Genomic DNA, 15000 nt, shown 5'->3' with positions numbered 1-15000 from the left:
TCATCTTCACAGGTCCAAAACGGTTTCTAATTTATACTATTCGTTATTGATCCTAGAAAAAAAATATGATGTTATTAATGCCATATATGCCATATAATTTGACAATAATAAAACATGGCAATATGATTTCCAAGTAATACATGGAATGTTTTCCGCATCACATTAAGCAAGGATGGTAAATAGCATCAATGCATGATCAGGAATGGCATCACAGCAAAGATTACGTTAATTATTTATTTATTCTAAACATGTCTACTTTCTGTCTCATTCAAACAAGAAGAAGATATATTGTATAAAGTCCAGTGGTCACCAAATACTCTCTAGCAGCCTGTAGGCCATGATTTAAGATTGTTTCATTGCGAGTTCTGGACTTGTTCTTTATTCAAATAAACAATGAAAAGCTAGTCTGAGATTTGATGTAAACAAATGAATGAATTAAAACAGATATATAAGTACCAAATCCAACACACCATGTTAAACAAACTATATTCAACAAATGTATCATTTTTATGACTAAAACTTCAATATGATGTACATACGTTACATATGCTATATTACTTCAGGATTTCTACATACTTTGGCCTGGTGACACATACCATGACCCATATCCTGACCAAGATGGTTGCAATTTTTCATGTCTGTATAAGCGTGAATAATATTCTGAACTATGACCCCTTACTTTAAATCAAGCATAGCTTATAGATAAAGGTTTTAACGTAGACTAAAAGTCTTTAAAACCCCATAACTTATCACAGAATTAACAATGGAATAACAAATTACTAGCTATTTGACAAAAAAGCAAGTCATTGTAAACTGGTAGTAATCCTGATAATAATATTTGCGGGTTCAGGTGGTGCTACCATAATCTCTGCTGGTGTTTTAGATCTTTTATTTACCATAATTGTATTGTTTGTTTGTATTTTTGTTTGTTGTTTAATTTGATTTGTGTGCATGCATGCATGCATGCGTTCGTGTGCCTGTGCGTATTTCTTTGTTAGTTAGTTAGTTTGTTTGTTTGTTTGTGTGTCTGTGTCTGTCTGTGTCTGTGTCTGTGTGTCTGTATGTGTCTGTGTGTGTGTGTGTGTTTGTTTGTTTTTATCATAACATATTTTTTTACTAAGTGAGAAATAGGTAAATGTTCCTGTCAATTATAATAAAACCGTATATTTTTGCCAATTTTTGAAATTCATGAATTTTGAATGTAAATGTTTAACAGCGTACACGACTATGGATAGGCTCAAATTACAAAAGTTCCCAAACGTAGAACAGAAAGGACACGTTTCCGGGTTGTTATTAGCAACGACATTGACTCTTGTTTTTCTTTTCTCTTTCTACAACTAACAAACTTGATTGATGATTTGCGTAATTCAATAGATCTGTAAGTAAAAGTTACATGTGTGATTGATTGCATCTGTGAATTGATAATCTTTTGTCACATAATACGTAAATATAACTGTTATTTTAATACTCCCCGTGTCTTCGTCTAATACCGTTACTGACGGCGCATTAATAGCTTGCTTGCAACTCAAAATCGTCAAAAGAAACGTTACATAGTATTTTTTTCTTGTACAAATTGAGTTTTGTGTTACAGTGATTACTGTTATCAATTTCATGAATACTATTAATAGGTCTTAAATTAAGAAATAACATCAACTGTGACAGTCGTGGTTATTTGTCTTCGATATAATTGCATTTTTAAGAATTTCTCAGAATTACCTTTTTTTTATAATTGAATTTACAATACTGATAACACAAAGGATGATCCGCTTCTTACAGGATGATGTACAATGCATTTCAAAATACAGTTCATCTTCTCTGTTTCATACAACCATGCAGAAATTAATAAGAAAATACACGTGCACTTTGATAGAGAAAATGGCAATTCATTGCTACATTCTGTCTAAATAAAGGAATAAATAAATAAATATGCAAATTAAACGGACATACTGGCAAAAGACGTAGACACGTGGGCTCCAAAGCATTTGATCCCTGCATGGTAAAGCATGTTAGTTCATCTCATTTAAACAAAATGTTGCAAAAAACTGTATTCATTCAAGCTTGCTGTAGCAGCATGTGTGACCACTTTTTATTAGCTCATGCATACCTGTATCAAACAGAGCTACTGTATAGTATTTTGAAATTGGAATGAATATATATGAATTGGAATATATGTAATATATTTTAGTCACGTCCCATTGTATAAATGTTCGCTAAGCTAAAGCTAAGCCTTTACCGAACAAGCCTTCCAAACACTCAAAAAATACAATCACAACAATTGTATTTCAATTTGATATGTTCAAATACTTGTTTAGGTCTTCCAGTAATGCATAGGAAGATAGCTCATTAGTTCTTAACATTTTACTGGTATTTCTCTTCAGCACATGGCTAACCAGCCAAGCATCTGTATATCCTATATCAAGTTAAGGTTTTCTGTTTGAAAATTTCTGCACTTTATGACCCTATTAGATATGTCGCCTTAGTAATATTTCCTGTGGATATCCGTGGTTTATTGGTTATAGTTTTATATCATTGTACAGGCGAAGGACGTCATATATGTTGTTCGACTAAATTTACACACGCAAATTCATAGCACAAACATTGCACAACACACGGGAATATTCAGGGACCATGTATCATGTAATCTTGTTTTACGACTCGATGACTTTACTACAATTTGTAGTTTACTTGTGCCTGCAGGGAGGCTAAGGAAATTTGAGGCAATACATAGGGACGGGGTTAGGGTTAGGGTTAGGGTTGGGGTTAGAGTTAGCGACAGGAGCTTTGGCTATATTCAGTGACAATACTGCCGAGGTGATGCAGTGGTTGTAACATACTTTCACTATGTTTTGAATAATGTTCCGTAAGTGCATATTGTGATGCTTTGAAGAGAATTAGGTTAAATTAAGGGACAAATGGCTAATTTCCTACGATACTCAGAGTATCTATATTAAGTTACACTGAATGCAGGAAACAAACCAATTGCTCTGCTCGCAATATACACCATTTTAATCTCGCCAGGCCGTAATAAACCATTTAAATTTTACATGCCACCACTCACTACGAATTGTTACATATTGTTGAATTTTTAAGTGCACATTGGTGGGCATTCACCTTTACATGTGGTAACCCATGGTTACTGCTAACAAGTCAGTTCTATACAAAGAATCGTTCGTCAAAGAGTGGTCGAATAGGAATTGAATTAATAAATATTATGGTCTTGTTTTAAAAGGTATTGACTGGATTTAAGGGCACAGAGAGAATAACAAAATAACTATTGGTCTCACTACATTAGTCACGTCCATACAGCCACATAAACAGGATTTTCTAATATAATGGATGACTATATTACACACTGTATCCCTGCTACTTAGGAGCGTAATAAATCTAAGTAAGGGAGAGAGACATCTCCATTTATCCTGGGTGAATGATGTAAATTAATGGCGCCAGGCTATTATGTAATAATTTTGCGTTCTAGCCTGTCGTATTAAACCATAAAAAGTTACCCTTGCAATATTCCAGTTCTAAGCTGACATCATAAACTTTTCACGCCAGTAGATACGTGGAGAATTAGCTTTCAACTAACCTGATTAAAATAGTGTGATTTTGTTACAATTCAAAGGTATAGTAGATTGGTTTTGTGACCAGCTAACGCAATGAAGGTCTAATAAAAGTTGATGCAAATCGTGGTCGCATTAAGCAAACTCTTGCTAACCTTGCTACACTTTATTGTATCACTGGATAAATATCTTAGTAATATTGCTATGTCGTATCGTCTGGCACAACAGTATTGAATCACATTTGTTACTGTTTAATCCATTTGTGTGTCTGAAAAAGGTATAGGTTGTTACAATGTATATCACTGATTTGCATATTGGAAACGATCTACTAAGCTAATGGTAGCTTAGGCAATGAAAGTACACTAATGTTTGTAATAATTTTTTTCATGCCAGACGATCACATGTACTAATGTTTGTGGGATTTTTGTTGATCTATCTGACGTTTTGTTTGAAATCAACTGGCTTTCACCATAGAAGGATTATAAACGACCATAATAATAATGGGAAATGTGTATTTTTCTTAAATTTGGTAATTGTTTGAAAGCACCAAAATAACAATTGTAAATATGTGTTTTTCGCCACCACCCCAGGGAATATTATTGGGTTTTTTTATAACTCTCTAAAATGTGCAAATATAGAGTTGTAATTGTTTTACACCACCAAAATCATAATGATGAATGTGTTTTCCAACCACCAACGGAATATTGTTATTGTTTTACAACTGTGCAAAAATAAATTTGACAATATAGAAATATAAATCCACCGCAGTAAGACAAAACATACAGACTAACTAGATACAGGTATACAAATATATACCAGTCTTGCTGAATGTTCAAGCTATTTCCTTCACAATCATACAGATATACATGTTTATGAGGTGTTAAAGTTTGTTAACGTTTGCTACCTATATTTTAAGTCTTAGATATTTAAAACAGGTGCGAATTGAAAAACTGGCGAACCTTGCAGGAAACACTTGCTGAATACAAGGGAGATGAGATAATGGCCCAACACTATAATTTTTTTTAATGATTTTAATATGGTACTGGTTCGTCACAACACTTACGTGAGAGTTTGATGAGGTGTAAAAGCAGTAAATGAAGACAATTATAAGCAGACAAACAAGTTGTGCAGACTGTACTGTTATAGTCTAAAAAGGCATGATTTCTCTCTGGTAAGGGATTTCTTTTTTTTTCAAAAATTAACACAGATGACGCAAAGGCGTGGAGGTGTACACGGAAATGGATGTAAATTGTAACCATTTTACATGTTTGCATGCAACAGAATGGGGGTTTACACTAGGGTTGGTCAGGTTATCGGCAACACTATTTTTGGTTTGGCCTATCTTCATTTCAATTCATCGAGGTATGTATATCTGAGGAGTTGATTGTCAAGATAGTAGTACCACCATAGGGATATCATTTAAATCATGATTCCATGAATAATAGTTCCAATCAATCATCATAATGGTTTCTATTCATAGTAATATACTTGTGCGCCACGTAAAAGTCTGACATCTCAAACCGAAATCTACCGAACGAATACAAACTATCCTTAAAACCAAATGGTTGCTAGCAGTGAATGGAGACAAGCAGATCAGCCACTAAAACTAAACCGAACTCAACAAATTAGTGCTTTCCATTCAATTCGGCTTCGCTTAGTCTCTGTCTCCTCATGCATAATAGTGACTGCATTTTGAATGTGTATATGTATCCACTAGATAGTTGTCGCTTTGACCGAGTACTTGTTAATGTATGTCTCGACATTACTATTGATAGAAAGTTGATTGTTAGTTGATTGATATGGTCACTCTTGGCATCGTGAAGACATGATTGCATGATATATGATACCCCTAGGATGTGACGTCTATTCTGCATGTAATATCCTCTAATGTATATGGCTAGACTTATATAACCCTTCACTTATCACGGACTAGACTATCTGCACGCATCACACAACTTGAAATCTTCATAGTGATCTAGGGATAAAGGTTGGATGATTTCATTTAGTTTGATGGTGGCCGTGGACAATGTATGTTTTCAGTATTGTCTTTTGAACGCCATGAAGAGACTTACTTTTTTCCCCAAGTTCATAATTTCGAGATATTACACCATGTAGAACACAACAAATGTAAACGATTGGGTTTGTGAGTCGGTGATTGGTCTATCGAATTAGTCTGTGAGTATATGATTGGTCTATGGATTGGTTAGTGGGGAAATTAATAGACGACTGGTCTATTAGTTTGTGAGTATATGATTGGTCTATGGATTGGTTAATGGGGAAATTAATAGACGATTGGTCTATTAGTTTGTGAGTATATGATTGGTCTATGGATTGGTTAGTGGGGAAATTAATAGACGATTGGTCTATTAGTTTGTGAGTATATGATTGGTCTATGGATTGGTTAGTGGGGAAATTAATAGACGATTGGTCTATTAGTTTGTGAGTAGGTGATTGGTCAATGGAATGGGTTTGTGAGTACACGAGTAAGCTTAATGATTGTGAGTTGAGGATTAGTCACTGTAATATGAGTTAATGGGGATATAAATAAATGTTTGGTCTAAATTAGTTTATGAGTAGATGATTGTCAATGGAATGGGTTTGTGGGTGAAATGAACAAATGATTGCTCTAATAAATTAGTTTGTGAGTAGTACATTCGCCAACGAAGCCGTTTAATTAAGAATTAATCGATTTAGTTTGTGGGGACACGGATAAGTGATTGGTCTAAAGTTTTTGAAAAAATAATAGACCAATGGAATGGTGTAGTGAGTAAATGAGTATATGATTGGTCTATTGAATTGGTTTGAGTGAAGACGATTGAAAGAAGGAAGGAAGGAAGGGAAGGAAGGAAGGAAAAAATGAAGAATTTCATAAATAAATAAATAAATAAATAAATAAATGCATGTATGCATGCATGAATGAATGATTGAATGAATGAATGAATGAATGAATGAATGAATGAAAAAAAGAACGAATGAACGAACAACTTAATTAATTAATCAATCTATTAATCAAATTAATTAACCGACTTGAGGCTTTCAATTGTTGTCGTTATTGTTGTTTTTGTAAAAAATAACAATTAGATATAAAACATTGTCCAAAGGAATGTTCTGAGAATACAAGTGTATATGGTATTTCATTCACCACATCTTCAGTTTGTAACAGTGCTTATCTCACTGGTTGATTCCTTGGTAACAATGAAATTAACCTAGTAATTGTGTCAAGCATTGGCTCGGAAAGTATGTGCGTCCTTCAGGGACGTTGCTATGGCAACTTGTCTAATACAATTAATAATTAGGAATAGACCCTAACTTATTATGCAACAAAGATGGTTAGAGGCCGTTTCTGTGACAACGACGTTCGAGAGAGAATTATTCTGATTGAAAAAAATACTGTTAGAATTATTATCGTATTTTTTTTCTCAGTAAACATGATATGCCCAAGGTCTATTTGTGAGACATATGAAACGATGGTCTAGAAACTCGTGCAGAGAATATAAGGGTGTAAGTTAAAAGTGTCGAGAGTTTGTAAGCTTTTTACTCGAGTGAAATTACTTACACCAAGCCTCTGTTAAAACTGCTCTAGTATAATGCAAATGTCGGTAGAAACATTGTACGATATGACATTACAATTGTCTACTGGCATTGTTAGTACAGCTGATTGCGTAGTAGGAATTTCCACTACATTTTTTAGGTATTATGAATTGCATTCGTCCTTGGTTCGTCTAGAAGTTATATATCTTAATACCAGCTTTGGGTTCAGTCAACTGCAAGTGATGCTTAAATCAGTAAATACATTACTGCGAATAATAAATAATCACGCCTCTAAATGTATAAACTCAACTTGTGTCCCCTTAACTTACTCAAACTTAGTTTCACATGTCACACAGTAGTATTTCTGAACATACAACCAGTATATGAATTAGTGGTGATTGTATAATGTTTGTAGGTTTTTATTGGTAATATCAAATGTTTTTTTTTTCATATTACGTTCGTTGATCCAATATACAATCCAACCTAGGCTGGAGGCAAATTCATTCGAGATTGCATCTAAGTTAATTTACTGATTCCCTTGTTGATTAAAATACAGTACAGATGACGAATAGTGTTTGCTGTCGTGGGGGAAATGTCATATTCAAGAGTAAAAAGACGATATGCGAGGTTTTATTTCATTCTGATTTTGGCAATTGAACCTCCAAAGTTCTTCTTTATAAGTGGACCTTAGCATGACGTTAATCGTCAGTTATTTTCAATTTCCAGGGTTACCTTATTTGTTTCTTTAGAAATGACCGTCAAGTATGTATGTATGTATGCATGTATGTATGTATGTATGTATGTATGTATGTATATGTATGTATGTATGTATGTATGTATATGTGTGTGTGTGCGTGCGTGTATGTATGTATGTATGTATGTATGTATGTATGTATGTATGTATGTATGTATTTGTGCATGTGTCTTTATGTCTGAGTCTGTACGTCTGTGCGTTCAGTAATTCTGAATTACCTGTTCATTCAGTGTTTTCAATGGTCCGAGACTCTAGCTGTCAGCCTAAATTATCGGTAGAATGCATCACTCTTTCATCTGGTACAATTATCGTCTGCTTGTAATGTTTACCGCCACAATTTCCCAAATGGCTTTTTCTTGATTCAAGATGCGTTTTTGGAATGGTAAAGACAGTCTTATGTTGCGTATCGTTCGTACAATGACCTCTAAAATCATTGATAGGAGAATTGTCATTCGTTCTTTATCATGAGTATTTGAATTGGTCAGTTTCACTTTCCTCAACTCAACTGAAAGAAAAATGCTTAGAATTTCACAGCATGATTAATGTCAAATGTTTATTTACATTACAAGTAATCAAATTCACCTAGAATATCCACGCATATTAAAATTATGATGTCTGATAGTGAGAGGAGTACTATGTGGCAAGTCAAAATCTGCACACTTCGATTTAAACATTGCACCGATGGTTGTAATCTCAGTAATGTGAAGCACACCAGCCACTGGAAAAGTTGATGCAGACAATGTACACGATAATACAACTTGGTAAGGTTGATCTGGTCATGCACACAAGTTTAAGTAATGTATGTGATGTATTTTATGTTTAGGTGTGTGTTTGGCCGTATGTGTTATACTTTCCACTGTACACAAACTTTACTTAGTCTGGTAAGATAGGACATTCGTGCCTTGCTATCAGCCAGCACTCGGGTCGTGGTTTAGAATCCTGATAGGGCTGAACAACACGACGTATTACAGTCTACAACTCTATACGATAAATTACAAACACAACGTAATGGCTGTTTTCGCCATTTAAATTTTTCACATCACTCATTATTTTGGCAACTTTCATGTATATTGGGGAAAAAATACAGTATTTCAGATTTGACTGGAAAAGTCGCACACCTAAATCAATCCGTTAATACCCAAAAGTGAATGTAACCGAAGCAATCTGTGAGACCTGTGAGAACAGCTCCTTGCCAGCTATAAAATTAATAATGCCATATATACATACTGTCAATATACAGTTAGTGGTTTAAGTGATATATTGAGACAAAGTCCCACCGATGATTCATCACTATCAGTCGAAGGGCAGATAGACAATATATTACCAAAACGGCAAAGGCTATAAATACTGTTTTATGTAATGCCTACATGGAAGTAGTGGTTTTAAGGAGATTGCATCAATGATCAATGGTGCCTTTCCTCTGTGACATCAGTTGATGAATTGAAATGCTTCAAAACATTGTATAAGCTAACCTCTAAACATTGCTTCAGCACGTATTGTACTAAAGTTTAATGGCAGCTGCTTTATGTCAAACGTAGATTTACAGAATACACGTTATCTACGAACACAAGACCTCAACCTCTTGATCAGTACAATACACACGTAATTGTGATTTTAACGTTGTTGACTACCGACTTTAGACATACACACGCTGTCTACCAATACAAGACGTTGACCTGTAGACCGGTGTAGTTGCTATATTGTTGACAACAGAGAGCAAGGAATTTTACACGTAGCAACCCTTGTGATCCCATATCAACACAACGAAATGCAATGAAAACAGTTTTGAAATTCCTCTGGAGGTGTTAAACAAGGCCACTTCGGTATTTACGTAGCATTTCAATATGACGATAACGTGCATGATATGTTTCATGATTTCCCAGGTGAGGTAATCTAAACGTAATAACTTTCAAATTAAGAAATTAACAGATTTTATTATACTTGTTAAGTGTATTAAAAGCTGTCACATCCTCGGTTCGATAATCAGTATGTATCAAGTCAATTATCTATATATCTCTTTATCTATCTATCTATCTATCTATCTATCTATCTATCTATCTATCTATCTATCTATATATATACATATATATATATATACATACATACATATATCATTCCGTTAGTCTCTCTGTCTGTCCTTCGTCCCGCCTGTCTGCCCGTTCTCCTTCTATCACACTATATGTCTAAGTGTATTTGTCTATCAGATACACACACACACACACACACACGCACGCACGCACACACGCACGCACGCACGCACACACGCACGCACGCACACACACACACACTGTGTCGGGTAGGTAGTAAAAATACGAACATTCTCTTATTCCTCTCTGTGATTTATGTCAGAAACCTATCAAGAAATCTATGTCTCTATGGTAGCTTAGCTGTACACAGGAGACAGTGTATTAATTATAAATGACACCTACAAGATTTGATGATGATAGTGCTAATCGCTAGGGTAAATCATCCATGTCATTTCAAGTGTTAATGGCTTACCCGATATCAACCACCATGCTACTCGTAGGCATATGGTTTCCTGTTTGATGACGATATTGCTGTAATCCAGACATTGCAAAAACTAAAACAAAGACCCCTGACATGGAAATAATTTGGAATTCTTACATCATCCACCTATCATCATTATATCACTACGTACTCGTACGTTCTTGTACAGGAATCTCGCTGACATCTATTATTGAGGTCCTCAATGTTGATGCTATAAGTTCGATGAAAGGATATACAGGCAATTACTTTGCTGACTAAATAACGATCGAATTCAGCTTTTACGAATACACATTGATTATCATTATCATGAAACGGGGAATTTACATTATTGACATGGACGTATTTAATTATTGTTGACTTTAGTAAATGGATCTCGTTTGTAGTCATATACATGTATATAATTGTCTCACTAATTTAGTTTATCTTTTTACTGTTATACAGCATTGTCAATAAGTAATAGCTTCAGCCACATGAATATGACAAAGTGAAAGTTTGATATATATATATATATATATATATATATATATATATATATATATATATATATATATATATATATATACATATATACACTGCGTGTTTGCGTGTGTACGTTGTGTATATGAGTGAGTGGGTGTCGATGTGGGTGTGAATATGACAAAGTGAAAGTTTGAGATATATATACACTCGCACACACACATACATAAAATAATATATATATATATATATATTTATATATATATATATATATATATATATATATATATATATATATATATATATATAGACACACACACTGCGTGTTTGCGGCGTGTGTATGGTGTGTATATGGGTGAGTGGGTGTGGATGTGTCACTGTGTATGTGCGGACGCTCGCACGTGTGTATAGATCAGTGCCATTATGTCACTTTATGGTCATATACTCATTCATTTATTCTCATACCACGGTTTCGTATTTATACTACGAAATGTGAATGACTGATTCGTTAGTTTCTTAATTTATTATTGTTTTAATAGATGTAGGTTGGTTAGAGGACAACTATCGGGAATGGTATTTAAGTATGTGTTTCTTGTCTCTTCCTACAGGACCCAAAATCTCAGCAGTATTACCCAACCTTGTTGATGTTAAACTCAGCGATGCCTTCACCTTGATCAGACCTCTCATGAATTTTACCTGGGATGATGTAAGTCATTTGCATATTTCTCTTTGAATATTCACAAGAATTACATCATTTATTTACATATTTCGCGTGAAGCTTTCTTCATATGACGTCATCTCACTTGAATTCTTGAAACCTGAAACAAAATGTCGTCTGGATCGAATCTTACTAACTCTGCAACATTTTATTGGCTTGGTCGACAAAAATCTTACCAACAAAAATATTTGCTGAGCGAGACGATAAAACGTAGCAATTTTAGTTTAAAAAATTATCAAGTCAAACGATAAAATGTAGCAATATTGGTCAGATTCTTTTAAAAACAAGACAATAAAATGTAACGCTGTTGGCAAGATTTTCGTTGGATCGGGTGATAAAATGTTACAATGTTATTAAGAATTTTGTAAAGCCAGACAATGAAATGTAACATTGTTGGTAAGATTTTTGTTCAAAAAATATATATAATGGGTGCTCAAGCAATGTCATGTATAGGGACCAATCATGCGCTCATTTTCATACAGGTATGCAACAATCTTTCCAACAGTATACTGCAGTGCAAAGGCTAAATATAAACGGGCAGTGATAGAAGTAATCGTTGGTGCATATTAAATATTATATCACTGATACAATACTTACTTCAGATATATATTATTCAATATTAATCTTTTATTTAATCAGTGATCAATATTTAATTATTGATATGCCAAATGGTATATTAATTAATAATTGATGTACTATTTAATTATACATATTTGGTAGCCATTGATACAATATGTCAGTGTGATTGTACAATATTGCACCTTATACTAAATTTAACACAGTGTATTGGATAACGGTTTCTTAAACACAACCCAAAGGTCAAAGTTTAAATGCTTCTAAGATTCTTCAAATTACAGACAGGCTTAATCAGGGTATAATCATATTTAAAGCACGGTTTAACAGCTCTAAAGATATTCTATTAATAGTAACCTACCTCTGAGTATACTTTGCGTGGATAATCTTCAAAGCTTTGGCCTAAACATTATAACAAGACTTGATATGGTTCCAAATGTCGTTTTAATTTGCAAACTTAAGGAACAGAAGACGAGAGTGCGCATTTATATCATTGCTTGTTCTCAGTATATTGAGGGACGTTTGTTAACAATGTTTGCTAACGGGTATAATATCACAACCGTCCTGTTAAATATAGAGGGGTGTAAAGTAATAAGAACCAATGCCCTGTTGTATTATATGACATCATCATTATATATTACTCCCCAATATTTTTCTTCATTCAACCAAGCAAAATACGAGTGACCTAAGGGGCTTTGTGACTGCCAGTCGCTAGTCGAGTAGTGACAAAACCCCTAGGTCACGAGTATTTTCCGGCTGAATAAAGAATAATATCGGGAAATAATATAATTACACCAGCGCCAGTAATATCGACGAAAAATCGGGGGAAGTAATCACAATTTTGACTCATTTTTCGAACACAGCAGAACCAATGATAAAGACATGTGTTGTCGTGCGCATGACATGAGACGTGCGTTCCATGACGTAGAACGACCGGGGTATAAATATTTTCCATATTTTTGTTGTTCAACGTTGCACTATAATGATGATTGTTAGAACTTTTAAACAAACAGTCCTACAAATGTAGTTATATTGTCCTTTTAGTGATATTGTAGGTCGGTAGTGTATAATCAATTATGCTGTTGCAATAGTACGTTTGGCTGATTTCACATAGCATGCTGAATGTCCCAAAAGCATGTACTTATCTATTGAATTTTCCAGTCTATTTAACCCTTTGGTAATTCACTGCATACTTACGCTTCCTTTCCCAACAGTTGCGCGCGGAAAGAATTCTTTAAAGATTTAAAATCATTCCCCTTACGTAGCAATCAGGTCAGCAACCATAAAGTTCTCAACGATTGTTAAAGGTGACAACGTTTCTGGAATTACAATCCTAAATCTAATTTTGAAAGTTTAGAAACCTTTGTGGATTTGGGTCGTTGACTTCGATACATTAAGTATTCGCATACTGTAAACACTGGTAATTAAACATGTCACCTTTTGACTCTGTGACGTATGTATACGGATACGTCACAATTACCAGGTGAAGGAATGTGAGGTGTACGATTATCTACGGTAGTGATTTTCATTTGTATGGACATCTTGTTTATTGATATAATATGAATGCATTGTATTCCATGAGCCAGGCCCTTAAATTAAGCTGATTGATTCCAAAGACGAGGTACTTGACATTACTTTTCTAATATTGTAAACTACTATTCTCTGTAGCCCATTCAAAAATCCCTGGTGGACATCTGAGAGCTTTCTGGTAGTAATGTTCATCTAGATTATGATAACATGATAATATTAGTCGCGTAAAGCACATGCACAGTAAAGCTATTCAGATAAAATATTCATGGTCCAGCAAGTCTAAAATAGCTGACGTTTCTGGGAGTAACCCTTCACCCTTCTAAGAGCTAAAAGTGTAGGATATCTATGGTAGTTTGTCATTTATCAATATTGACAATAATGATAAGGGTGACCCTGTTGTTTTTCTGCTTCTCATTACCCGACCGATCTACATTTACAGCTCCGACATCAAAATAAAAAAATATATTTTTATTTTCGCCCGCCCTTAATATTTTGCGGAACAGTGCCCTTCCTGGCAAGAATAAGCAAGTGTCTGAACTGTCGACGTCAGCTACAGTCATAATGACGACGACACTTGTTCAGGAACAGATCATTTCTTTCATGACAGAAGTTATTCAAGTAGGGGCTGAGAACATGCATGCCAATTGTGTAGAGAAGCTGGGAAAGGGCTTGTTACCAGGAATCCAATAAAAAGAAGATAGAGAGAAACATGAAGAAGATGATTTTTTAATTTTTCCCCTTTTTTAAATCGCCCGAAGGACCCATAGTTGCCATGAAAAAGTAATGAGAAACATAATGAAAAATAGGGTCATCCCAATGCTGATACTGGTGTGGTGAAAATTTGTGTTATGTAAATGCTAGTGGGTTAGTAATTGTCATTTAATTAATAAATGTTATTGAGCTAACTTAGTAAGTAATGTGGAAAAACTCACGAGTCACATATGGTCAATATTTTAGATCTGTATAGAAAAAGAGTGATCATGACACTAAGGAATAAACGGATAATTATTCTGAAGTTACTAATTGTCCGTATTTGTTATCATAAATTATTCATTGTACTCGTGGCATATCAAAGGATATAGACAAATATATTATCAATACTGGTTCCCTGCAGAGTGGAACGTTTTATATTGATGAGCAATTAGTTAATGGGAATCAAAGGCCATGTTAAGGTAAACCTGTATACCCATGTATAATTCTCAATACTAATCTGCATATCAAGTCAAGAACGACAGTCATGGTAACCGTGAGAAATACAGTGCTCATAGTTTTACATCTCGCATATACATGCATTTACAAAGACACACAGACATACACTGACACACGCAAACAAACACACACACAATATATATATATATATATATATATATATA

The 15000-nt window shown here is 34.3% G+C and overlaps 1 protein-coding gene across 1 annotated transcript in view; it reads left to right on the top strand.

Moving 5' to 3' along the window:
* The window catches only part of LOC144448298 (soluble guanylate cyclase 88E-like), a 49090-nt gene that overhangs the window by 11804 nt on the left and 22286 nt on the right, over positions 1-15000 (top strand). The window contains exon 2 of the mRNA XM_078138486.1: positions 11415-11512. Within this exon, the coding sequence (XP_077994612.1) occupies positions 11415-11512 (98 nt within the window). The remainder of the gene's footprint in view (positions 1-11414; positions 11513-15000) is intronic.

This window comes from Glandiceps talaboti, chromosome 17 (genome assembly GCF_964340395.1).
Source record: "Glandiceps talaboti chromosome 17, keGlaTala1.1, whole genome shotgun sequence".
Lineage (NCBI taxonomy): Eukaryota > Metazoa > Hemichordata > Enteropneusta > Spengelidae > Glandiceps > Glandiceps talaboti.
The sequence above is the reverse complement of the archived record's forward strand: the minus strand, read 5'-3'. Positions and strand labels throughout refer to the sequence as shown.